General features: G+C 35.4%; 3 protein-coding genes across 3 annotated transcripts in view; 1 reads left to right on the forward strand and 2 right to left on the reverse strand.

The window, feature by feature from the left end:
- Window positions 1-14,854, reverse strand: part of tbc1d30 (TBC1 domain family, member 30) — a 19,039-nt gene extending 4,185 nt beyond the window's left edge. Inside the window, exons 1-13 of the mRNA XM_016535326.1 lie at window positions 14,135-14,854; window positions 12,908-13,072; window positions 8,489-8,550; window positions 6,823-6,897; window positions 5,812-6,018; window positions 5,051-5,219; window positions 4,424-4,592; window positions 4,188-4,293; window positions 3,916-4,022; window positions 2,858-3,000; window positions 2,164-2,370; window positions 1,578-1,669; window positions 1,437-1,443 (exon numbers count right to left, since the gene is read on the reverse strand). Coding sequence (XP_016390812.1) covers window positions 1,437-1,443; window positions 1,578-1,669; window positions 2,164-2,370; window positions 2,858-3,000; window positions 3,916-4,022; window positions 4,188-4,293; window positions 4,424-4,592; window positions 5,051-5,219; window positions 5,812-6,018; window positions 6,823-6,897; window positions 8,489-8,550; window positions 12,908-13,072; window positions 14,135-14,645 — 2,020 coding nt within the window. The 5' untranslated portion in view covers window positions 14,646-14,854. The remainder of the gene's footprint in view (window positions 1-1,436; window positions 1,444-1,577; window positions 1,670-2,163; window positions 2,371-2,857; window positions 3,001-3,915; window positions 4,023-4,187; window positions 4,294-4,423; window positions 4,593-5,050; window positions 5,220-5,811; window positions 6,019-6,822; window positions 6,898-8,488; window positions 8,551-12,907; window positions 13,073-14,134) is intronic.
- Window positions 14,855-15,635: 781 nt separating this feature from the next.
- gnsa (glucosamine (N-acetyl)-6-sulfatase a) lies at window positions 15,636-20,616 on the forward strand. The gene is made up of 14 exons (XM_016535528.1): window positions 15,636-15,948; window positions 16,078-16,137; window positions 16,361-16,567; window positions 16,675-16,740; window positions 17,721-17,819; window positions 17,902-18,069; window positions 18,148-18,230; window positions 18,312-18,430; window positions 18,518-18,621; window positions 18,982-19,083; window positions 19,274-19,384; window positions 19,458-19,568; window positions 19,692-19,852; window positions 19,962-20,616. Exons 1-14 carry the CDS (start codon window positions 15,769-15,771, stop codon window positions 20,035-20,037), a joined length of 1,647 nt encoding a protein of 548 aa, XP_016391014.1. The 5' UTR covers window positions 15,636-15,768; the 3' UTR covers window positions 20,038-20,616.
- Window positions 20,617-21,940: 1,324 nt separating this feature from the next.
- LOC107725912 (adipocyte plasma membrane-associated protein) lies at window positions 21,941-26,673 on the reverse strand. Its single transcript, XM_016535327.1, is given in 11 exon segments — window positions 21,941-22,372; window positions 22,374-22,555; window positions 23,324-23,522; window positions 23,607-23,767; window positions 23,865-23,977; window positions 24,182-24,329; window positions 24,701-24,807; window positions 24,890-25,011; window positions 25,098-25,187; window positions 26,515-26,580; window positions 26,582-26,673. Coding segments are annotated over 11 exon segments (1,302 nt in total). The 3' UTR covers window positions 21,941-22,350.
- Window positions 26,674-27,848: the final 1,175 nt, after the last annotated feature.

The raw sequence follows: 27,848 nt of genomic DNA on the forward strand, positions 1-27,848 counted from the left end.
CTGTGAATATTAAACTGCAAAAATACGATTTAAATACGAATGTCCTGCATGTTCATTTGATTACCAGAAAATACACAACACAGAGTTTGTGAAAAAATATTATTAATTATTATTATTTATTCTTTTTAGATGTTTACATTTGGAAAAGCTGTGCTTCTTGCATAAATCTGCCCCTGTTGGTTTGGCAGTAGCTTGCTTGCCCTACACAGTTACCTTGTTTAATTTCTTAATTCAAGTTATATATATTTTGTTCTATTTGTGGTATTGAAGTTATTTATAATAAGTGAAGTGAAGTTTACTGTTAAGTGCACTGATATCAGACTCCCTTTGAATAATAAAGTTTATTGTTAAATTGTTAAATACCCTGCCTCCACTACATAGGCCTATGTTTGTCACATCATTATAAGTGTCTGATCACCACATTTGAGTTATCATTGCAAAAAATGTGTTTATGTATATATAAAGCAATTAATGCTTTATACATATATGCATATATAATAGAGTACTTTTAGATTACTTTTGAATTAAAACGTTCATCACATTTATTTAAATAGGATAATCTTGTACCATATTGATATAAAAATACAAAAATTCATATTATAATAAAACAAAAATTCCTATTATAATAAATATAAATATATAATAAATTATATACACACACATAATGTATAATTTACTATATAATAAATTACTATAGAAATAATATAAATATAAATAAATTATACAAAATTATACAATTTTATATAAATCTTTTTCTTTAAATAATGTGCAGATATGAATTGTGCACATTAAGAATGTGTTCTAAAAATAATTTGGGCCTATTATGAATTCATTTTAAAAGAAATTAATGCCGTTAATTAAATGCTTTTAATCTTTTAATTCAATCAAAAAAATGGCAGTGAAGACTTGAACTTTCTATTCATCCCATAATCCAGATAAAAAATAATAAATTCTATCGAATATAAAATACAATTATTTATAACAAATTACAAAAATTTTAACTTTTTAAATAGTGTGCAGTTATGAATTGCTAAAAATACTGTGTGTGTTCTGTGAATGTGTGTTCTGAAAATAAATAGGGCCTATTATGAATTCATGTTGACTTTAATTCTCCATTATATCCTGTAGAGGTGCTACTCCAATATTACATGTTCCATTCCATCAATCAATCAATCAATCAATCAAAATAATATGTAAGTTTTTTTTGTGGCATTTTTGCCTTTATTAGTTTAGGACAGTATTTTCAGACAGGAAGCAAAGTGGGAGAGAGAGAGGGGGATGGGATCGGGAAAGTTCAGCGAGCCGGGGCTTGAACTCGGGACTCCTGAAGCACAACGGCACTATATGTTGGCGTGCTGCCCATTATTGGCACAGACCATGTGCCAATATTTTAAGAAATGTAAATGTAAAAGTAATTAACAAGCTTTAGCATGTACCAATCCCCTGCAAAGCAAATATCATGATTTTAATCAATTCAACTGTCACCAAAATGCCAAACGAAGTGTGATTGCATTACACAGTAGCAGACCCGACACCGATCAAAACAGCTGTACTGCACCAATTATCTAGAATGAAACCATAGTTGACCCACAAAAATCAGTACCAGTGTGGTGCTTCTTCTGTTTACTGGCTTGATGAGGTTCAATAGTTTCAGCTTCCACTCGAGGTCCTGGGAAAAATGTCACAACAACACACTGACCAACACTACATAATATCCCTTCTGTCACTTCCTGAACTCATCTACAACTGTAAAACTTCTATTTTATCTATATTTATCTTCTTTTTTATTTTTGTATTTAAAACAAAACAAAACAAACAAACACTAGCTTTCTATTTTTTCTATTCTATCTACTTGTTTTTCTTTGTGTGTGTGTGTATATAATATATATGTATGTATATATATGTATATATGTATGTATACATGTATATATGTATGTATATATGTATATGTATGCATGTATGTATGTATATATATACCTTGCTACGTGTACTGCGTTAGGCTAACCGAGACTTGTCATTTGCACTTATATATTGTTGCTCTTTTATTAGTTTTGACTGCTTTTATTGTCCTCATTTGTAAGTCGCTTTGGATAAAAGTGTCTGCTAAATGACTAAATAAATAAAATAAATAAAAAATAAAACGCTCAAAATGAAGACCTGTACCTGTGTGGATGTACAGGAGCCCAGCCTGCTGCTGTTGTTTCTGTTTGATGCGTGAGTACTGCTTCTTCAGCGCGCTGATGTCTGTGCTCATGCGCTCCAGCATCATGCTGTTGATGGCCGCCTGGTGCTCGGCCCGTCCCGCGCCCACCGCCCCAGGACTCATCTCGGCCATGTTACTGCCGTGAGAGCTCTGCTCCGCTCTCTGATCTGCAGGCCAGATGAAAACATCTAAAATGAAAATGCAAGAATATCTGAGAAACATTTTGTTGGGTAACTTGAGTAATGGCTGCGTCGGCTCCTTTCCAAACCTTTCATTTGTTTAGTTGCACTGGAACTGAAGGCTGTAATTAAGGACAGCTGGAATGAGTTGACCCACCTCAGATACAACAAGAACTAACAAATGCACTGAGAATTAAATCCATTTGAGGACAAATTCAGACAGTATTGGGAAGGATTTGCCAGGGTTAGGTTGGCAGAGTGAGCTACACTGAGCTCATATTTGCATTACTCCATGAGATCGCCCGTATTTTGACAATTCCAATACAGCTTTAGAGACTCATAAAATGTTAAACATTACATGAAACATCTTGTGCATTTGATAAATTCCCGTGTTCAGCAGGATATAAAATCATGGAACAGGAGTGACGTTTGTAACCTCACAGACTGCACTATTAAATCTGCTTTCAGCACAGACCTTTAAGGTGCTTTTGGTATCTTTGGATCTCAGGGGCCAGAAGTCCTCCAAGAGGCCCCAGGCAACCCAGAGCAGTGACAATAGAGTCTTCATCATCCATGTCAGCATCATCATCATCACTCTCCCATCCATGGAGTGCAAGACTATACATGGGGAAAAACAACAATATTATGCATAAAATAAAACAGACATTATAATATGAAAAAGTAACAATTTTTTTTTAAATAAAATAGAAAGAAAAACCCAGAAAATTAATTAAATAATTAAATTATGTAGATTAAATTATGTAAAAATAATTGTTGTATTTATTAATAAAATAATTTTAACATTTTAAAAATAGAAACAAAAATAAAGTACTAAACTTTAACACATGAAGTAATTAAATATGAAAATATAAAGAAATTAATTAATAAAATTGAAAAATAAAATACTTTTTAGAATGTTTTTAAATATAATAAAATTTTATTAAATTAAAATGAATTAAAATATAATATAATAAAAAAATAACACTAAAAATATAATTAAATATTTTGCAGAATAAAATAGATAGATAAAATAGAAAATAAATATTTAAAAAATAATACAATATAAAATAAAAAAAATTAAGAACAAAATAATCCAAAATAATTTAATTAAATAATAACTGAAATATGTAAATAAATATTTTAAAATAGAGAGAAATAAATGTACATGCTTTATTATTGCACTGTTGCTTGCCTACATCTCTTCTTAAAAGTAAAAAATTATGATTAAACTGAGTATAACGCTTGTGAAGATAAGGCAGAACATTTGCATTTGATATTTGCATGCCAATATACACACGTGTCTAACTGAAAATTGAATGTTTACTATTGTCATTTTGCATTACTGACACACTATTTTCCTATTTAATACTGTAAAGTTGCTTTGACACAATCTGTATTGTTAAAAGCGCTATATAAATAAAGGTGACATGTGCCATAAAACGACACCCTGCAGTCATGTTCACGTGTTATGACTACTAAACTCTCACGGATGCCATCTGTGCTGTGGTCGTCGAGTGTCTTCAGCTCTCATACCTGCTGTTCGCTCTGACAGGGGTCGGGAACGGGGTGATGTTGTAGGTGTATTTCTCCCTGAGCTCAGCCAGCTGGGGGAACGGGAACGGGGCCATGGAGTAGACCGTCTGTCAGGACGAAAACACACACTTTTAGCCCCAAAAGCAAACTTCCGGCATTTTCAACACTATTTTGCAACATTAAAGCTATTATAGTTGATTTAGTTATATGATAAGGTTTATATATAATTAATTACATTAATTATTCAAGATCTTTTATATGCTTAGTCTTACCTGCATGAGGTCATTGGAGTCGATAAGGTTGTGCTCCAGCATTTCCTGCGTCAGGCAGCCCATAGTACTATAAAATTCATCGGCAGTCTGGCACTCCTCAATTCGTCTGAGAGAGAGATGCAGAATGCTTGAAACAAGCTGAAAATTATCTCATATTTAATTTATGATCACATTTTTCTTTGGAATCTGGCCTATTCTGCCACTCTCTATCATGGACAGATGATTGATAAACTTACTCTCCAAGTTTGGCCCAGATGGCGAGAGCTACACGCAGCAGCATTTCAGAGCCCTCAAAGAAGACCGAGTCCCAGATCTTCAGCACGGTGTGATGGGGTAAACAAGTGGCAAACATGGTCAGAAACCACTGCATGGTGAAGACGTTGGTGAGCGGAGGCTCATAGCTCCCTGAAACACAATGCCGACACAATGCAGTTGACCTGGAACAGACATCGTTCTTTTGCATCCATATGCTGTATATATTAGACTTGTGCCGGTATTCGGTAATGCGATATATCACGGTAATGAATATGCACGATATTGTTATCGTGGGCACTTCTAAATACCGTGAATAATTATATATTACAAATTATTCAGAATTTTTAATGCATTTTAAGAATACTTTTCCCATAAACTAGTCAAAATGCACAACACCGCTGTATGCTGTGTGAAAGACGCATGCACTCTGATGTAAACAAGCGCGGACGAGAAGCACATGGCGGAACATGTGAGAGACGCTCTGCATGAAAACTTAATTTCAATACCGTGATAATACCGTGTACCGTAATAAAAGCATTAGCAATTAATCGCAACATGAAAATTTGATACCGGCATATCCCTAGTATATATACAGGGTTGCTACACACCTCCTCCTTCCCGATTGGCTACTTTCTGGAGATGGTGGAGATGCTGAGAAAGTTCTGGAAGCTTCAGTCGCAGCAGATCTCTGAACACGGCCATGTCCACTGAGAGGGCTCGCAGGTTATTGGCGAAGTAACTATCGGGAAGCACTTTATCGATCAAATAGATCATCACCTTTCAAAAAACAATAATAAAAGAATGAATTTTAGCATATTTTCTTGCTTATATAATAATATAATAATTTGAATGCATGAAATTATGAAATATTAAATAAAAAACAATAAAATATAAAAAAACCATAAATGTGATTTGACCAATACAATTATTTTAAAAAAGGAATTAAATATTTTAAAATGACATAGAAAAAAAATATGAAAATGAGAAGAAAAAAAAAGGAATTCAAAAATAAAATAAAATATAAAAAGTAGATTTATCAAAATAAAAAGGAGATTAAATACAATAGAAAGAGAAACAAAAATAATAAATATATAATCAAATAAAATATTAAATAAAAAAAAATTCACATAAATAAAATCACACACACACACACACACGTATATGTATGTTGGATAACTGTTGGATGAATAATTTCCAAATTTTTATCATAGATTAAGTTGCAATTCTGGTTGCAAATAAAATAAAAATTAGGGCATCAAGAAAGGATTGCCTCTGGTGCCTCCTCAAAAATAAATAAGCAAGTAAATAACAGCCAAAAATAAATGTTTAAAAAAAAAATTTCACAGAGCTCATAGGTGTCTAGGCAAACCTTCAATGCATCTCCTTCATTTCCCTCTGTGACCTCCAGGATGAGGGCGGCCAGAACATTGAAGCCCTGACAGTACCCGACAGTCTTGTTCCAGCGGGCGTATGCCAGCAGCACCCGCTTCAGCACCACGCGGTCCTGCTCCGCCTCCTGGCCACAGTATGAACTGCAGCCGGTCCTGTGCAGGTCCTGAATGAGGCGGGAAACAAAGTGTTACAGGTCTTATGTAAATAATAAGCACACTGAACTTTGCTCACTTGTGCCCGATAGATCACAGTTCTCTCTCATCCAGAGCTACACAAACACACCTCCTATTACATTACCCACTAACTGACGCACTACAATGAGCAAATATCCTGCTGCACCATATAACCTTTTATCTGACTCGATTCCATTAAAGATCTCTGATGCTAAACACCTACTCTAAAGCCACGATTTATTTACGTGCCTTATAATGACTGTACAGCTTGTATTGCATATTTAGTGACTTCACAATATATATAAATATATATATATATATATACATACACTGTATTTATATATTATACACCTTAAAATTAAACAACATTGGAAGCCCATTTCAGCCATAAAATAAAATAAAAATAATAAAGGTAATACGTGACATTTACCTTTTTTTCCCTTGCAATTTGGAATTTTTATCTCACAATTTGGACTTTTTTACTCACAATTCTTCTCTCTCACATGAAATAAAAAATAAAGAAGGGAATTGTGACTTAAGTTTTTTTTCTTGCAGTTGCGAGTTTATACCTTATAATTCTGTCTTCTTTTTCTCAAAATTACGAGAAAAATTTCCAAATTGTGAGATATAAACTCAAAATTGTACAAACAAAAGATGATTTTATCCTGTGGCATAAACACGCTTCCATAAATAACTGCTTAAATAATTGTCTTAAAATAAAAAAGTAACTGCATATAACTACACAAACATTATACAGTACATAAAATGTCATAGATATGAAAACATTGCTAGTGTCTGAAAAGAGAAATTTCCACCACATATACCCTCTTCCTCCACTCTTTGGGAATCCCTACTGGGAGTCTGGCTACTGCCTTCAGAGCGTCGTACCACTACAGAGCAAAACAAACACAAACAATCAACATGCAAACCAAAATGTTTATTTATTTCTATTTAGGGGGAGTTGGACACTAGGGCTGTGCGATTTGGGGGAAAATATCAAATTGCGATTTTTTTGACAGATATTGCGATTGCAATTGCGATTTGATTTGCGATTTTAAATTTGCAAAGTCAAGCTTCAGCTCAATATAGCCAATAATGTGCAGCACAGTATGGGTATCATTACCCTGCTGAAAAAAACAATAGAAACTATCACAGAAATTCTTATAGTTTCCATTAAACCATTACAAAATTCCTTTTTGTTTTGGGCATTATTCCAAAATGAATTACTGTTGTTCTATTGGTTGCCATCTGCCAGATTACATCCCACCAATAGAATCCATCAAATAGACACCTCATTATAGGTTACATTAAAACCAATACAATTCCCATTATAACCCTGAAACCCATTACATTTGTTATTGTGTTTTGGGAGGGGTTCTATTGTTTTTTTCTTCAGCAGGCAAGATTATAATGGTATAACTACTTTTACAGAATTAACTTAATTACTGAATTTCACAGAAAATATTTGTTTATTTTTTATAAATAAAGAACTGTATTTCTTAAGTCAATTATTAAAGTATTACATATGTTACATAGGCTGATTTATTCATTTTAAGTATTTGGGATTTTAAGAGCAAGTGGAAAATGTGCTGAATGTTTCATTTCATCCAAGTGAAATTAGCAAGCAGTTAGACTGAATTTACATTCGTTTTAAACGCGGAGCCAGGTGCGAGTCGACACAGGTTGCGCGCGTGGGTCAAGCCTCGTCCATACTGCCAGATGCGCTCGTGGAGACTTGCGGAGCCGGGTGCGAGTATATTCGAGCATTACGAGACAGGCTGCGTGAGTGCGGCAAGCATGAACGGCTCGTCCGTGACGCGGGGTTCGCGCCGCGTGGGGCAGAGAGGAGCGAGTATGAGAAGCATTCACAGACACAGGCTGTGTGTGCGCTCTTCTGAATTGGGAATAGCCAACATGCATTATAAACTTATTTTAAATTAATCTGTTGGGGAGATAAAATGTGTAAGATAACGTTCACATACTAACAAAAACGTCTAAGAATGTATCTTTTATTCTCCAGTACTGAAAACAGAACCGATACGGGAGCTTTTGATATGCGCTGTGACGCAGCTCTTGGAAATTACCTTTGTTTGTTCATTGTCTGTCATTTCGAAGCTTAAGTTGCATACGTTTTTCTTTAGTTTTAATTTGCCTAACTATCGATCTGACCCAGTAGACGCCATAATCCCACTCTGTCTCTCTCTTTTTTTTTCTTTTTTTTTAAATGGTGGGTGTTTACGCAGTTGGCTAGAGCAGTGCTGATTGGGGAGAACGGAGGTGCGCTCACTCTATTGGTTAGTAAGACTGCAACTCAAGGCTGGCAGTCATGCATATGCTCTGGAACAGAGTAATATCGTGTCCATATCGCAGGCTTTGCGATTAGGAAATCGCAACGTCTCAAATCGCGATTTCGATTCGATTTCGATTAATCGCACAGCCCTATTGGACACACATCTTCAACAGTGGGTAGCTAATACATACTTGTTGAAAGCCGTTCTTGCCTAAAGAAGGTTCGATAGTGAACTTCAACCGGGTGTCCACCCCTGAAATAAGACAAAACAGAGGACATCAGTGAGACAATGATGACCATATAAAGACGTCTCCTCTGGAGCTGCAGGTGTCTCATTAAAAAATGAATGAAGGGATGTTGTGTAATCACCACTCATTAGAAAAAACTCCAACTAATATCCAACTAAAAAACGCACAGACAAGTAGTTAAACAAGAAAATAGGAATGGTTTGGTAAGAAAAATCCTGAAATTCATCACATCATAAAGTTTTCTTCATATACTGTATATATATTCCTTTATATTCTTGATACCTCTTCTTACAAATTTACTAACTTACATCCCTTTTGTAACTCATTAATAATAAGGTTTGTTTTCATTCAATGGCTCTTTATTTATGGCAGGCAGGTTACCCAACTCATGTTTTTAAGTCTCTTCTTTGTCTAACAGGAATAAATACCAAAAACCCAACAGAAATGACTGGAAACGACAAGTGTATTAGTGTATTATTATCGACCACGAAAAACCAAACGAGAGATCTCGAATAGTTGATAAATGTCGCTGTCCGTTGCAGAGCGGTGCTGAATCTCACTTCCGCCTGCGGTTTCTTCCGGATACACGACACCATCATGTATCAAGACGAAATAAACTGTTTTTTTTCCCACTGTTAAGGCGTCATATTGAGCAATGAAGGGTTATAACAACCCGATGAATTCTTTACAGTGCTGTAACTTTCACAGTAGCCATTGCTAAAGATGCTAAATCCTGTCAAACGCGTATGTAAACAACTCTACCTCACCAACACAAAAGCGGCTACTTCTCCTACAGACTTTTTTCCTGGTACATAAAAATAAATAAACACCAACCCGTGTCCATCTCTGTCATAGTTCCATGCGATAAATAACAATCAGGAGTAGAATGGCACCATTTCTGTATTTCACTCATCAGCCGGCGCTGTTCCGGATTAACCTACGTGATTACAATCATCCCTCCAGCCCTCCTACTGCACTCATGTTCATTACACGACACGACACAAGGGTCTGAATGAAAAGCAGTAGGCATGTGCAGCGTAATACACCTTTTATATTAAAAAAGGGGCATTTTTACTCAAAAACTTTTAAAGCAATGACCAATTAATAAAGACATAATATTTAAAAGTGAGCATAATATTTAATAAATAATTTCTTAAGGGACTAAAATAAACCTAAAACACATTTCAGGACACCTCAAATTCAAAACGTTTTTTTCCAGTTTAAAAATTATATTAACATCTATACAACTTATACAGTTTACTGAAATATATAATTCACAATTATATTAAAATAGCAAATATATATATATAAATTATAAAAATTAGGCCTATATTGAATACACAAAATATGGGAAGGCCCTTTAGGTCACCTAATTATCACAAAAACACCATTCTACATTCAGCACCAGCGCAAATAAAAGGGCGGAAGAAATCCTAGCAACAGTTTTATCTATAATGACAGGGCAAAGATTAATAATGAATAAAAATAATGCGTTTAAAGCATGCTGAATTCACCTGGCTCTAGGGTGCACAGCAGGCGCGGCGCTCTTCTAGAGATGCCGTTGCGTTTCTTCAGCACATTACTGATAATATTACCGACTCCTCCAGCTGCATTCTGCCGTTTCACACAAACCCTCGACCTCTTAGAGGAAACAAACCGTTCCTGCTTCATCTCGAGAAAAACCTGAGGGGTCCGTTTGACCGCGCATTTACAACGATCTCATCCCGAGAATCATTTCATCTAAAAAAAAAAATCCTACTCGTTATGATCGACCCGATCAATAAATCAGAGGAAACTACACATTCGCGCATCCTTTATCCTCATACGTGAAGATGCATGTCTGTACTTGAAGCATACGATTTTTAAGCAGACTAAAAGCATCAAAGGTGATCGAAAAGAACGCGGAGGATGGGAGAGGCGGAATATCGCAGTGATGCGCATGTCTCACACCCACATATGAGCGTCACATTCCGGGTTGAGAGGGAGGAGGGACCGCTGGAGCTCTGGAGGATGGGCTACAGACCAGAAACAGCTGAAGAAAACAATGGCCTGAACATTCATGACTAGTGCCATGCTGCCAACTTCAGCCTTAATCTTTGACAAGGAGGAATAAGAAAATAAAATACTATATACTCTTAAAAAATTCCAAAAGGGGGGTTTCACAGAGATGACACAGAAGAAGCATTTTTGGTTTCCAAAAAAAAAAAAAAAATTCAGTGAACAGTTCTTAAAAGAACCTTTTTTTTCAGTGTGAAGAGCATTTAAAAAAACTAAAGAACATTTTGTGGAAAGGATTGGAGAGATTCTATGAATGCCAAAGGTTCTTCATGGAACCATAGATTCCAATAAAGAACCTTTACTTTAAGAATACAAGAAAATCTAAAAGTAAACATTCTTGATTTAGGACCGATTAGAGTAAAGTACTGAGATAAGAATAAGGATAATCACCATAAATTCAGTCATTTTACACAAGCAGGCTGAATAATTTACAAAGGAACTGTTGTACTGTTTGAACATGGAGGAAGTAGTAAATTATTTTAGTAATTAATTATTAGTGAAAGAAATAATCAAAAATAAATCAATAAGGTATTATTCCAAATTCAAGTAACTATCCAGACAATAGGGTAAATCAGGCAAATTTGATCATTAAATTTTTTTAATGATTGCCCAAAAGTTTCCAAATTTACGTGAACTCACTCACCCTATGAAGAGAGCACCCTTAATGCTACTAATGAGAGAGACACAAAACAGTTGTTTAAAAAATTCCGGCAAAAAAAAAAAAGTCCTGATATGGAAAATATATATTATATTTTTTCCATTGGATGATAAGCATTCTAGTATATTTCCTGACATGCATTCAGTGAGAAAACAGTGAGAAACCATGCTACTCATGTTTACAAAAATAAACATGTCAACAAATAAAAAAACTGAACCATAACCATTCACAACTACAAAGTGACACCTCTTGCAATAAGAATAGACATTGACTGATGAATGGCAACCATGCAGAGCTATGGTTTTGATGTGATTTCATACTGTACCTGTTTGACAGTACTTGTCACGCTGCATGTAGATAAAATAGAGGAAAAAGACATTAAAAGATGGAAGGCCGCTGTATTTGTTGGACATGTTTGTGCCTGAACCAAATACATAAAACAAAAGCACCCATTGCATCCAAATGTGTAAAGGAATTACTGCTGCACAATGACTACACAATGACTAATTTCCGAGCAAAATGCAAATACAAATTTGAGACCAATAGTTCAACAGCATTACAGTGCAAATTTGCATGTAAGTGTCATAAACTCATCACATGAATGAGTCGCCTCTGAAACCGAATGGATTGAATTTCAGTGATATTGAACATAGTCTGCGTTCTGGATCTAATGCAAATAATTAAGTTGTAAAGGTGAGGAGGAGTCAATCCTGTGATAGTGGTGAGATATTTGAGAGCACTGTCTTCTAAAACATCAACAGAGAACTAGAACAAGGTGAAGAAAAAATGCATTTGATATATGGGACCCAGAGCTTTTCAGCAACCGCTACCTATACTACACACCCTTTTAAAGTTATAATTCACCCAAAAATGAAAATGTACTCCTCTTCAGGCCATCCAAGATGTATATGAGCTTGTTTCTTCAGGACAGATTTGGAGAAATTTAGCATCACATCAGTTGCTCACCAGTGTATCCTCTGCAGTGAATGGGTGCTGTGCAAATAATCGAATGCGATGATCATGCACATCTCGTCAGTAAAGCCAGTTCTGTGATTTGTAGTAAATCTCCATCACCTGCTTTCAGATGGAGCAGCATTTACTACAACGAGCCGTGGTTCACTGACAAGCACAGCCCTAATGGGTGCCATCAGAATGAGAGTCCAAACAGCTGATAAAAATATCACAATAATCCCACATCACTCCAGTCCATCAATTAATGTCTTAATTATGGATTTGTTTGCAGCTTTTGACTTCACATGATGTTAATTGATGGACTGGAGTGGTGTGGATTATTGTGATGTTTGTATCAGCTGTTTGGACTCTCATTCTGACGGCACCCATTCACTGCAGAGGACCCATTGACGAGTGAATGATATAATGCTGTATTTCTCCAAATCTGTTCTCATTAAGAAACAAACTCATCTACATCTTGGATGGCCTGAGGGTTTCAGCAAATTTTCATTTTTAGGTGAACTATTCCTTTAAGGAATAACAGACATCAAGCGTCAGTGAAAGCAAAGACATTCTTTCGATCTAGAATACATTAGTCTTCAAATAGCATAGAAAGCCTTGGGTAATATAACACTGACTACTTAAAGCAATAATGACTGGAAGAGGAGTGAAATGAGAGAATGATTTGTAATTACGTCTTTTCTGAGAGATGGCTTGCAGGCAGGCGGTGACTATATCACAGTTCTTCTGAAACTTCTGCCGAAGTCTGTCCTTCCTCTTGACCTGACGCACCAGTTTGGCCGACTGCACTCCAATACGATACTTCACTTCCTGAATGATCCACTTCAGCTCCTCTGGACCTGAGCACAAAATAAAGCTGGTTTAAATCTATAGGAAATGCATTCATTTTTTTAGAAAATAAAAAAGCACACAAATCTCAAATTAATGTGTGCAAAACTTGGAACTTATGTAGACAGATTAAGATCATTATGATTGACTTAACACTGTGTGTACATGTGTATACAAAAGACCTCTGTATGTAAATTGTCATTATGGCCTACAAAGAACCTGAGCACCTGAGACAACAATTAAATTACTTCAGCAAACAAAGGGTTAAGTTTTAACTGGCTCTCAGATTGGCATTAAAACTGGGTCAGTTCTGCAATGTGGCACACTAAATCTAAAACCTAATCATATTGAGAGAATATTTATTTTAATATTGCTTAAGAGTAATGTCACTCCAGAAGCAAATGCACAGCAAAAATGAAATACAATAAGTATAAAAAATGAAAAAAATTTGAAAACTACAAATTTTTTTAATAATGATGGAAAACCTCAAAAGGAAACACCTACATCTAGACTTTATTTTATATCATGATTTGAACATAAATAAATATGGGTTCTCAAAAAAGGAAAGATTCTGTAAATTATTCAAATACATCATTCAAAAGAACTTCATAAGGCACATACAAAAAATTGAATAATTAAGATTTGAATATCATTAAGATTTTAATGTTTTTGAAAGAAGACTCACCAAGGCTGTATTTATTTGATCAAAAATAAATAAAACAATTATGTATATAAAATGTAGGACCATGTGACACTGAAGACTGGAATAAAGATGCTGAAAATTAATCTTTGACCACAGAAATAAATTACATATTAAAACAGATTAATATAGAAAACAGTTATTCTAAATTGTAATATTTCACAATGTTACAGATTTTACTGTATTTTTAAACAAATAAATGCAGCCTTCTTTCGTCTTTCAAAAACATGAAAAACTGTAATTATTCCAAACTAAATTGTAATTATTCCAAACTTTTGGAATAATGATAGTGTATGATTTACATAAATAAGAATAAATTGACAGTTTGAGTCGAATGTAACTGACTTCACTTGAAAAAGAAAGTGGCGCTCACCTTTTTGAGCCAGGTATTTCATCTGATGGCGTCTCGTGTGCTTCTCCTGAAGTTCTTGGAGAAAGTTGGAGCCAGTGTTACTCCTGCCCAGGAAGGCTTCTGAGCTGGAGGCTTCGGTCGAGCTGTCCACCCCTCTGACATTACTGTATGTGTCATAGAGTTCCACTAACAGACAGTCCACTATAGATGATGCGCGGGACGCTCTCAGATCCTCTTCATCCGAATACACATCTCCTCCTCCTCCTCCTCCTCTCTCCATACGGATCTCTCCAGCTGCTGCTCCATGAGGCACTTTTGCGCACTTGCATAGTGAGACTGAAGCTGTTTTGGCGCACTTGCAGTATCCATCCGATACTGAACGTCCCTTTGAAGCCCATTTGTGAAACGCGGAGAAGCCGTCAAGGTACGACGCACCTGAGTTGAGGAAAACTCCGCTCTCCTCCTCCTTCGAGCAGATGTCACATATGTCTATCTCCTTAAGTTCCTCTTTGGCCACTTCCACACCAGACATGTTTTAGCCCTCTTTAAAGTTCAACATTACACATGCTGCGCATAAGTACAAACCAAAGAGTGTTTTAGATGAATCAATAAGGAACTGGAGTTCCGGGTGTGTTCCATTCCTTGAGCGGGGTTGGCAGCGCCTTTCCCAGGCTCCAGTTTCCTTCCTGATCGGTCTAAATCCTGATTGCACGCCCCTGCAGCAGGAATAGTTCAACCCACCTCCGAAACTTTCAAACAAAACGTTTTTAAACAACAGGTGAATGAGAAATATACAGCTTTTGTTTTTTTCACTACAATAAAATGTTTAAATAAAAATACTCATCGTTTGTAAATGAACGTGTCCAAATAAATAAATAGCATCTGGTAAAAACTACGTTTATAACATCAAGGGTATATATCCGAGATGAAAATGTAAATATATAGTATTTTTGTAAATGAGTTTAATTTAATAAAAATTAATTTAAATACACGTCAATTTAACCATTACTGAATTTTTCTCGAATATATTTTCAAAGTAAAATTACGTTACTAAAATATCGTTAAAATTATTTTTAAAATGTTGATATGGTTAAAGGGGTCCTCTATTGTTTTCAAAATTAAAGCGAGAAACTGCATTATAGTAATATTGTATATTATTAACATATACAACTTTTGTGACGTAGTAGAGATGATAAAAAATGATCACATACGCCATAAAAAATGAATTTTATGAATGACATCATGCCTTTGAGCGTAAACATCAGCTGACCGGGGCTTCCGTCTCTCCACATGACTGAAACAGGAAAGTTTTATTAATCCTACTATGACGACGGGTACGAGCATGAATATTAATGACGCAAAGTGATGGACTGGAATCTGATTGGCTGTCAGGCAGACGTTGGTAGGTGGGCGTTATAGTATGCCTGCGAATGGGCTTGGCTTATGAATATAAATTAGGCCACGTGACCAGACGCCACAAGAGGTAACCAAGCAACGTCAGCTTGTCTAACTAATATTCATGAAGCAAAAACGTCGCCATAGTATGATTCGTCATTTCGTACACAAGACAAAGCAAGCTAGCTGCTCCTCTAAAGAAGCGTTTTCCTTAACCGTATTTAATGCTTTTATCGCAAGAAAAGGGCCTCGTTTAGGTCATGGCTTTATTTGTTTTTAATTCGGCATCAAAGATGGTTTCTTCTCCGTTTGTAATATTACATTGTATTCTCATCTGCGTCACTTTGCATTGTAACAATCTGGCCGAGGCTCAAATGAATCCCAGACCGAATATAGTTTTAATCCTAACTGATGATCTAGATGTGTCTATCGGTGGAATGGCGAGTATATTTTCTAAGAATTTTTTGTTGTCATTCTCCGTGGTCGTGATTTCCTCCATGCATTTAGCATGTATCGTTGCTAAGTAAACGAGCTGCATCATCAGCATCTTGCCATCTTTCGTTCTACAGATCCCTTTGGTGAAGACGAAAAAGCTGATAGGTGACGCTGGGATAACCTTTACAAACACGGTGAGTAGAAATTGTGCTGGATCTGTTCCTTGTTGCATACAAGTGCTATGGGATCTTGCATGTCATCCAAGTTTAAAAAGCCCTCATATTGTTCTACATGAGAATATTTATAGATTTGTTAGACATAGCAAGTAAAATGTGCATTGAGGATCAACCAGCATGCATGTTTGCCCTTGCATCTGTCATTTTGTCAACTCTTACTGTCATTTCTTCTCTCATGCAGTTTGTCGCCAGTCCCCTTTGCTGTCCCAGCCGGGCGAGCATCCTGACGGGCAAATATCCTCATAACCATCATGTGGTCAACAACACGCTGGAGGGAAACTGCAGCAGCACTGCGTGGCAGAAGACCCAAGAGCCCGAGACTTTCCCTGCCTTCCTTCAGAAACACGGCATCTATCAGACCTTCTTTGCTGGGAAGTATCTGAATGAGGTGAAGACACATACTGGGAGCTTTCATAATGTTGAAACCTTTTCTTTGGGTGAATCAAGTTGACACTACGTCACCTTGAATCATCCATGTCTGTTTCTCTGCTACAGTACGGGAATAAAAAATCAGGAGGTGTGGAACACGTTCCTCCAGGCTGGGATCACTGGTTCGCCTTGGTAAGAAAAAGACAGGAGATTATCAGTGCTGTATCATTTACTAATGTAATCATTTAACTGTAAATGATTTTTGACTGTTCATCTACAGCTGTGATGTTATTGTGATGAAAAACTAAATGAAAATTAGCAACTAACTGAAATAAGTACTAAAATTACTAACTGAAAAATGAAATTAAAATAAAATAATTCAGAAATATTTTTAAAAGAAAAAACTAATAAAGCAAATAAACTGAAAAAAAATGAAATTAATTCAAAATATATATTTTAAAAAAACTATAATGGTATAAAAATAAAACAAAAATAAGAGGCCTGGTGGCTTACCTTTGAGAATCACGAGTAGAAGAAGATATAAAAAAGTAAAAAAAAAAATGTAAATAGAGAAATTAAAAAAAAATTTAAATGAAGAAATGTAAAAAAAATTAAGAATTAAATAAAGAAATAAAAAAATTAAAAGGGCTTGTGGAATCATAGTAGAGAAATGACAAGCTCTTCAACCTTTCCCATCAGTGCTGCAAAATCTAATTTTAGCTGGAAGGTTAGGAAAACAGTTTGTAGCCTAAAATATAGCATGTTTGGGAAGCTGGTACAAGAACTCATGCAAGAAATAAATCCAGAAGAGAAAAAGTATGTTTTCTGAAGCCATTCTAATTATTTTCCTATTAGCAGCTCCCATGATTCATAGCTCACGGTGTCATTGAGAGCAGATTGAAGGTTTTGTTTTGTTTTATTTTTTCAAAGACCAGAAAAATGTTTGTATGTATTTATTAAAAAGTCTTTCTTTATTTTAATATTTTGTATTTATTTAATTTCGCTGTTTTATTTCTTTATTGAAATGTTATTATTTATATTTTTATTTCTGTATTTCTTTTTTAATTTTTTTAATTTCTAATTTATTTTCAGGTTTTTGAAAACAAGTTTTGATTCTAAACCAGATTAGTTTAAAGTGAAATATTTGCGATGATTTTAACATATTCCTACAGGAGAGAAACTCCAAATACTACAACTACACGCTGTCAGTGAACGGCAGGGCGCAGCGTCATGGACAGAATTACAGCGAGGATTACCTTACAGATGTTCTGGTAAGAGCAGATCTCACCTGTGTTCACGAGACTACATCAAACCTCAGGCATTTGATGTTCAGTGGCTTCTGATTCCTTCCAGGCCAATATTTCCATTGACTTCCTGGAAAACAAGTCTAACCGCAGGCCTTTCTTCATGATGGTGTCCACACCGGCCCCGCACTCGCCCTGGACAGCTGCTCCTCAGTACGAGAACAATTTTCCCAACATTAAAGCGCCAAGAGACCCTAACTTTAACGTACACGGCAAGGTACATGCCTGATGTGTCTGAAATATTCTGATTGGATCGTTTTTTGAGAATGTGACAGCATTTCAACCTGCTTTTCAGGACAAGCACTGGCTCATCAGACAAGCAAAGACGCCCATGACAAACTCTTCAGTGGAGTTCTTGGATAACGCCTACAGAAAACGGTATTCAGATGCTTTTAAATCACGCACTTGCTATTAATACTGCACATGAAGTAATGCGACACTGATGATCTGTTCCACCAGGTGGCGCACTTTACTATCAGTAGACGACCTGGTGGAGAAGGTGGTGAGAAAGCTGGAGGTCAGAGGAGAGCTTAGCAAAACCTACCTCATTTTCACCTCTGACAACGGATACCACACAGGTACACAATGAGTTATATAGCGGAGAAATGTTTTTTCGTTAACTTTACCTAGCTTTTATTTTGTCACGTGTCTGTTTCTTCTCTCAGGCCAGTTTTCTCTTCCGATGGATAAGAGGCAACTCTATGAATTTGATATCAGAGTTCCTCTGTTGGTGCGAGGGCCTAATATCAAACCCAACCAGACAAGCCCGGTAATATAAACAAGCATTTTAAAAAAATAGATTTTTTTTACTTACTATATTTTCTTATTTTTTATTTCTTCATTTTATTTTTTTCTTTAAATTTGTTTATTTCTGTTTCAGTTTTTTTTTTTTTTTTACTTTCTCGCATTATTTAATTTGTATGTATTTGTTTTTTTTATTTTTTTTTAATTATTGGAATTTTTTACTAATCTATTTTTTTTTCAAACAAGTTTTGATTCTAAACCAGATTTGTTTGTGATGTTTTGCTTGTGTATGCGCGCTATAATAATAGCGTGTATATGTAATATTTACATTAACAGAAAATGTTTTTATATAATATTTATTCGCTTTTTTTATCTGTTTTAACAGTTACTTATAGCAAATGTGGATTTGGGTCCAACAATTCTGGACATCGCAGGATATAGCGTCAATGAAACTCAGATGGACGGGATGTCATTTCTTCCTATCATGGTGAATCCTGTTTGAATTTATTAACTTTGAAATTATTAATTAAAAAATGCATTAAAGTATTGGCATTCTTGGTCATTTTGGGCATAATGCATGTTTTTTGTAGTACTTCTTGCTACACGTTCAGTATAATTAACTTAAGTGATAAATGAACAAGGGGTTGTGTTTGATTTGACATGTCTTTGTGACTCAGACCGGTAAAGGGAACAGCAGCACGTGGAGATCTGATGTACTGGTGGAATATGAGGGAGAAGGAAGCAACATCTCAGACCCAGCCTGCCCTCTGCTGGGCCCCGGGGTCTCGGTGAGGCTCTGCGTGCTACAAATAAATAGTCATTACAGTAATGAGTGCTGTAATACAGCTGTTGTCTCTGCAGGAGTGCTTCCCCGACTGTGTGTGTGAAGACTCGTACAATAACACGTACGCCTGCGTTCGCACTGTAGCACAGGCCGCCAACTTACAGTACTGTGAATTTGATGATAACGAGGTAAAAATAAAATCTAGTGCTTCCAACTGCTAACTGACAGTAATACTGCCAAGTATAATAAAAATAAAAAAAATTTAATATGTATTAATAACTGTAATAATAGCACACCGTCTTTGCTTGCAGGTGTTTGTGGAGGTCTATAACCTGACAGCAGACCCGTTTCAGCTGAGTAACATCGCCAAGAGCATCGATCAGGAAGTCCTGGAGAAGATGAACCACCGGCTAATGATGCTGCAGTCCTGCTCGGGACAGTCCTGCAGAACACCAGGCGTCTACGACTCACAGTCAGTGCTTCCTTAACACTTCAACAATCAGCATTCACTGGGAATAGCTGTATTATTATTAACATGGTAGGATATCAAACTTCCAGCTCGCTTGTCACTGTTTCACCAGGTTCAGGTTTGATCCTCGGCTGATGTTCAGCAGCCTCGTGCCTCACAGAAACAAACGACGACAGACGCTGAAGTAGAGCGTGGAGAGGTTTACAGGAACAAGACAAATGGAGGGAAAGAATAAAGGGCACTGAAAAACAAGCCCTCTTGTTGCCTTTATATCCTGATGTTCCCCCAAAGACGCCCAGTCTCTCCTCCTCTGATGAGGTCATCAGGGTGCGCCCAGGGTACCAAACACACCACGGACACTTTCAGACAGGACGACCTTCATCCCCTCCAGCTCTCATTCACATCAGATCCTCACAAACTGCCGGCTGACACATCATATTCCTATTTATTCTCAATTAATGTTCAGTTTTGCTGCTTTAACAATAACACAGAATATTGTCTTTATTTTAATGTTTTGAAAATTTTGTTTTACTTTTGCTTTAAATACATGCACAGTTTTGACCTTGAGCTCCAATTTTGTAATGCATCTGAAAATTGTTGGATTATTTGTTTGTTTGCCAGATGTGTCTGAAACATTTCACTCCACGTATTCAGTTATAAAAGTATTTACAACTGCACTAAGCCTGCCTTTTATGATAAACACTTAGAATGGAAGCTTGTTTTTGGCTACAGGATAAAAAATAAAAAAAGGTCATTTCAACTTTTTATCTTACAAGTTGGATTTTTTCCCCCCCTTGCAATTCTGAGTTTATATCACAATTTGGACTTTTGTTTTCCAATTACAAGATATAAACTCGCATTTCTGAGAAAAAAAATTGTGAGATGTAAACTCAGAATTCTGACTTTTATCTCATAATAAATACCGAGAATTCTCAGAATTGTGTTTTTTTGTTTCTATCACAGAATAATAAACAAAAAAATTATTGGTAATTGCAACGTTTTACCTCAGAAATTTGTTTTTTTTCTTGTCACAAATCTCACAATTCAGACTTCTCAGAATTGCAACTTTATATGTAATAAAAGCGAGTTATACATTTTTTATAAACTTTTTTGCTCAGAATTGTGAGTTTATATCTTGCAATTCTGAAGTCCGAATTGTGAGATTAAAAGTTGCGATTACCATTTTTGTTTATTTTTTATCCCATAGAAGAAATAGGCTTACATATGATAATGAACTACAGTATTTTTTAATGCACAATATACCTTATTATATAAAAATATTCTCTCACTTTTTCAGTTCCTGTCACTTGCGTATGGCAGCACACAATCTGGACAGACATTTCACTTGAATTAACAACTAAAAGATTCACTAACTAAGTGCAAATATTGTATTTAGCATTTCATTATTGCAACCCAACAGCAACCCAAACTTGCGGTGATAAGGGACTGTTTTACTTTCAGACTACTACCTAACTTTCATCAATCTTCTGCTGTGACTGGCAATATCTCAAATCACCCAAAGTGATCTGAGAGGCGGCAGACAGGCATAAGCAGATCTTTCTCACAATACTTCAATATATCCGTTCAGTGAAGCACTTTCCAGTCTGTGATAAACATGCCTGACATGTTTAATGATGTTTTGCACATAATTCTTTAATTATATTTGTTAGTAGCATTGCAATGGTTGGTGTGGACTTTTGTCTTGTGTGTTTGATTGATAAAAGCATTCTGAAATCATTTTTGTTGCAGTGTTTTTTTGTTTTGTTTTTTGCTTAATTTTATAACATTTATTCAGCTAAATTTATTATTAGTTAAATAATTGTAAAAGTCTTTTTAAACAAAATATAGAGAGAATAAACAGGACCATAGACACGGCATACAACTGTGTGATTATTGTACGTATATATTATATATTCTTATTACAGTACATATTTTTAATTATGTGATATATATTGCTTAAATTATTTTAAAAGTTTTTTATTATTTATATTAACATTTAATGTATTATAGTACTTAAATATTACATATACTATCATTGCAATATATATTTTTATTTAATATATATAATCTAATTGCAATGCTGTTCTGATCTGTATATTAACTAATATTTGGGGTTTTGCTTCAAAGTTCACTGCCATCGAATAGTGCAACATGTTATTTCTGTCTTTTGCATTACATTAGCATAAGAATTTTTTTTTTATTGGGAACAGCTATTCAAAATGTTCATATCTTCCATTTCTAGTGCACATGTTGACCAGTGCATTTTGCAGTTCAGAAAAACTTTATAAAACAAAACAGAATGTGGCACTAATACAGTTAAAACATCTGTTTTAGACCAATTATAACAGCTTAACTAGACTTAAAGTCACAGAATTCAGTTAGAACCACACGTAGCTTCTTCACAAGACTGCAGTGCATTTTTAAATTTACATTCTCCATGAAAGGCTATCAAAAGTCCCAGTTTTCCCATGTGTGAGTCCACCTGTAAGCGTCTCAGACGGTCAGCTCCACTCCTCCAGCAGACAGGAACGGCAGGTCAGTGCTGCCCAGATAGTAGTGCGTCCCCTGCTGGAAGACATCGCTGACGGCCCACGTGAGGCTGCCTGTGGGGTCGTGGAGGCTGTCGATCACCTCTCCGTCAGGCCCCAGCTCCAGAATCAAGCCGTACTTGGGCAGCAGAGCATTGTACCAGCTGAGAGGAACGAGCTGCAAAAGATTCCACGTATATCACTTCTAACAATAAAACCATTCAAAAATTGTTACATGAAATAAAATATAAAAAAATACTGTTTTATGTTTCATCTTTGCCAGTTAACAAGGCAATATTTTTTTTATTTACTATTGGTTAACTTGATGTACTAAAATAACTAAAACTAAAATACAAATTATTATATACATTATAATAAATGTATATAAATGACAAACTAAATAGACATCTTAGGCATAAATAGACATAAAAGAACACAAAATAATAAAAATAATTACAAAAACACAACTTTATTTAGTTTTGCATAATTAAAATTATATAAAAAATAATAAGTAAAATTATTTAGTAATGCAGAATTATTATAGTTAACTAAAACTAAAATCATAAAAATGACCGGATATAAAATAAATACTAATTCAAATAAAATAAAATATAACAAACATAACTGTTTTATTTGATTATATATTTTATTTCAGCTAGCTGCCAAGGTTAACATTTTTCATTGCCATTTAGTTAAACTTGAAGTACTAAAATAACTCAAAACAAAAACAGAAATAAAAATGATAAACTAAATAGACATTAAAAAACAATCAAACAAAATTACTAAAATGAAAACGAGAAATCTCCCCTGGGTTATTATTATAATTAACAAAAAAAAAAAAGTTAGCTGAAATAAAATAAATATCAAAATATGAATAAAAACTACAATAGTAAAACTCAGTGATACTAAAATAACTCTGAACCCCACATATTTAAGATTTACCCACCTTCACTATGAAGCTTTTAAGAGCAGGATACGGACCAATCAGATCCAAGAACGGCGGGAAAAGCCGTCCGCGGAATCGAACAGTGGTTACGCCCACTAAAAACGTGCCGCGGTCACTGAGGCGGATGTTATCAGGGTAACCGATCATGTTGTTCAGGACGACCTCCTTGGTGCCTGCTTTAGGTCCTTTCAACCAGAACCTGAGAAGCAGGGAGAAAGTCTTCCTCACGATACTTTACCATCCTGATATATGAACAAATTCAAAGCTGCACTTGAGCTCTTACTTAATAATATGTGCGATACTGGTCTCAGCCAGAAGCAGGAAGTCCTCATCAGGTGAGAAGGCAAAGCCATTAGGCATGTAGAGAGAATCCAACAACGTCCGAACACGGCCGGTCACAGGGTCAAACGAGAGAAGGCGACCCAGACGGTTTGTCTCCAACACCTGCAGAGAGAAGCGGCCTTTAGTGCAAGTGAATTGACTGCGCTTACATTTAATTAAACTGAATGAAGCACGATATGTTCTGCTGTCCCTCGCTCACCTCGTAACGGACGTGACGTCTTCCCCATTTACTGCTGGAGTCCGTGAAAAACACCCTTCCGTTTTTAGAAATCTCCAGACCGTTCAGAAAGAGAAAGGGAATCCCATCAGCTCCTTGTAGGAGGAATGTGACAGGGTTATGTAAATATGATGCTCTTTTTAAAAATTTTAGTGAGGCAAAAATCTTTTAACCTTTTCGTATAAAGATATAAAGAAAGAAGCAGCTATATAGTAAATTGGCAAGATGATTATGAAACTGATCAAAGCAACCAAACTGTTGTGCAAAGCTCCTTTTTTGAGACTCAAAGGTTTACCGACCCTCTGTGCTGGAATGTAGCAACGTCTTCTCTCCAGTCCAAGGGTCAACCTTGAACAGCCCCTGATAAGAGTCGGCCACAATAAGCTGTCCATTCCTGTACCAGGAAACCAGAGTATCTGCTAACTGACAGACACATTTTGCATTCTGCTTGTGACTCACCAAAGGACACCTTTACCCACATAATGATTATTTCAAATACAGTAAAATAAGAGAGAGGCATCAAACGTGTATAAACCACAACATAAGGAACGAGAGCCTACTAAGCATCATAAGTTATGCTCTAATGAAGACATCTGCATTCAAGACTCTTTTGAACAGCCAAGTCTTTGAGAAAACAACACTTGAGTCTTTGTGAATCACTTCAGCATGTCTAATGTGTGATGGCAGCGGGACACATGGACCGTTGGGTTTTTCCAGCAAACGCCTCCGTGACAGCCGATACATATTCATCCAGCCACATGAAGTGCCTTACACAATGAAGCTGCTAGGATTCATCTAGAAATGCACAAGCAGTTTGCGGATTTACCACATTCAGGGATGTTTCGGCCCATCTGAGCGATGAAAGTGAGGGATTCATTGCTGATTCTCCACAGCTTCCCGTCGACGGTGCCAGTGTAGATGTTTCCTTCAGAGAGAGAGACAGTGAAGAGATGAAACCTGACTGCATTTCTCAAATCAAACTGACAAAAACACAAGACCAGGCTCACCTTTCTGGTCAGCTGTGAAAGACTCCGGGCCTTTGAGTTGACCAGAAAACAGCCGTCGACCTCTCTGTAATCGTGTGTTCACTGCCAGAGGGCCGTCCAGAGCAGGCGGAGGGCCCTCGAATCTGGAAAACATACATCAGCGTGACAAAAAACGTCACTGAAATCTCTTTGGAGATCAGTTCACTACAAGATTTGCAACGAGACTCACATGTACGGCTCGGGATCGATAGGGGAGGGAATGAGATACACACCAACTGCAACTGCCAGCAATAAAACCTTTACAGCACTCGTCCCTAACCTGTGGAAATGGGTCAAATGCTTTCAAACTCTATAAAAAATATGGTATAATAAAAACAAAAAATAAATAAAATCATTATAATAGCAAAAAAAAAACTAGGGCTGTCATGGTGAACCGTAAAAAGGACATTCTTTATATTACATTATATTTTTATATTATTATATATATTATATTATATTATATATAATTTTTATATCTTTTTAAAAATGTAAAAGATACCTTTAAAAAATTTTATTACAGAATTAAATTACAGAAAATTACAAAATAATAACAAAATAGTATTAACAATACTATTAATCAAAAGAAATGTAACATTTTTATTAATTAAACGTTATATTCATATAATAACAATAATTATTTATATAATTATTATATTCAACTAAACATAATGTTCATTAAAAAATTATGCTGGCATTCAGGAATCACAAAAATGGGCTTTCAGGATTTTCTGTAACACCAATTGTATGGCAGTGTGGTCAATATTATATTATATTATATTATATTATATTATAATGGTAAAAAACAAAATAAGAAAAAATAAATTACAGAAATCACAAATTAATAACAAACAGTATTATAATAATATTAATCAAAAGTACCACTTTTATTATTTCAATATTATATTAATATAGCACAATATTTTTTATAATATTCAGTTAAATATAATGATCATGAAAAACTGACTAAAAAAACTCAAATATAATATAAATATATTCAACTACATATAACGATCATTAAAAACGAATGCTGGCATTCAGAAATTACAGAAATTACAAAATAATAACAAAAATAGTGTTGCAAATATAACATTAATCGAATTAAGTGTAATATTTGTGTTAATTCGATGTTATATTGAAACCATAATGTTTATTTATATAAACATTATCTTTAACTAAATATTATAATAAGACGTTTAGGCGGTTATAACCAAACAAAATATGTCATAACATGTTCTGTGTAATTATATATTAAAAAGATTTTGAGGCAGTCCAGACTCGCACGCGTTATCTTTCATTACTGAACAGGAACATCTCATTATCAAAACTACATCAGAGGTTGTGAAATAATGTTTAATTAACACAAAAGATGCGAAAGCACAAAAGAAACGCGATATTTTCTTACTAAATAACGCAAATAATCAGCGTTATTCGCGACAGCTGACCGTTTTCACTTCTGAAGGGAATGTGAAGTAAACTACACTTGCAGACCGCAAGTGAAGAGCAATGAAAAACACCAAGTTTGTTTATCCAAAGGGAACGTTTGTATTGGCACTACGCCCAAGTCTTTTAAATACGATATTCGGTCTTTATAAATTGTGTAAACTTACATGGTTGCGTCGTGAGGTCTTTCTGAGAGTTGTATAAAGTTCAGCGTGTGTTCACGGACGCCATGAGAAGACGCGCTGCTCTCCGCGCGAAGTGTGCGGTGAGTCACCGATGAGCTCAGCGATGAGGACATTTGACACGGGTTCATGCAGAGGACACATCATTCACATGTAAATTGTGGTCTCACTTAAAACCTTACAGTTTAGTGTGATGTTTAAAGCTAGTAAATGAGCTGAAAGGTTGTGCAACCGCCATTGTGTGACCTTTTGAGAAAAACTGCAAGTGGGTTGCCTCTGTAAAGTGCAATTTAGATAAAAGTATGTTTAATGACAAATGAGTTGCAGATAATTAGAAATACCAGAATTTTGTGCTTGTCAAATGTGAGATGAATTTTCCATGGGTGGATTTTTACAGCATGATCCAAGCGGACACTTGAGCCAGTTTCTCCTCACACACACAAACAGATGACAAATGCAGTCAATTGAGAAACGTTTAATCTTTATTTAAAGAAACCAGATCGGTAACAATACAAACCCTCAAAAAACCTCCGTCATTGTCAAAAATGCATGACATCTGGATTCTAACCATGCATATTTATTCCATAACTCTTAAAAACAATGTATGCCACTTCTGGTGTCTTCTATGTATGAAACTTACATCATTCATAAACATCCACAAAATATGCATGTCACTTACAACTGTGGAACAAAAGGAGATTTTTTTGGCAAATGCAGATTGTGTTTCATGAGCAATCTCTAAATTATCTATGCTGTTAAACAAAGATCAACAGCACTGGCCTGTGATGTCCTAAAACAGCCGTAAAATATGCATGAATTAACATAACACATGCACGTATATTAAAAATTACTAAAGCGGTTCACTCACATCCACACCCCTTTACGACACAAGAATACAGTTTAACATTCACAGTCTTACTCTACAAACAAAAACTTGTTTATGAAAAAGAAAAAAAATCAAGTACTGAAACAGCTTTAATTAAAAAAAAAAAAAACTTCCATAAAACATAACTGAGCTTCCACTAGATGCAATGCCGATTTAAAACAGTGGAAGACAATAGGCATCTGGTGAAGACTAATAAATCAAAATAAAAATAATTCCCTGAATTAAAACATAAAGTGCCCAAAAAGCATTTATAAGATTACTGGTCTTATTCCCCTGCAAAATCCTCTTCGATTGCATATATTGAGACTGTCGTGATGTTATATTCACACAACAATTACACCAATTACTCTAATTTATATTCACCCCAGTGTTTACAATTAAAGTTGCCCTGGTAAAACCATCAGACAAGATAGATACTACTATTTAACCTGTT

The sequence above is a fragment of the Sinocyclocheilus rhinocerous genome, unplaced genomic scaffold (assembly GCF_001515625.1).
Source record: "Sinocyclocheilus rhinocerous isolate Xijiao unplaced genomic scaffold, SAMN03320098_v1.1 scaffold395, whole genome shotgun sequence".
Taxonomy (NCBI): domain Eukaryota; kingdom Metazoa; phylum Chordata; class Actinopteri; order Cypriniformes; family Cyprinidae; genus Sinocyclocheilus; species Sinocyclocheilus rhinocerous.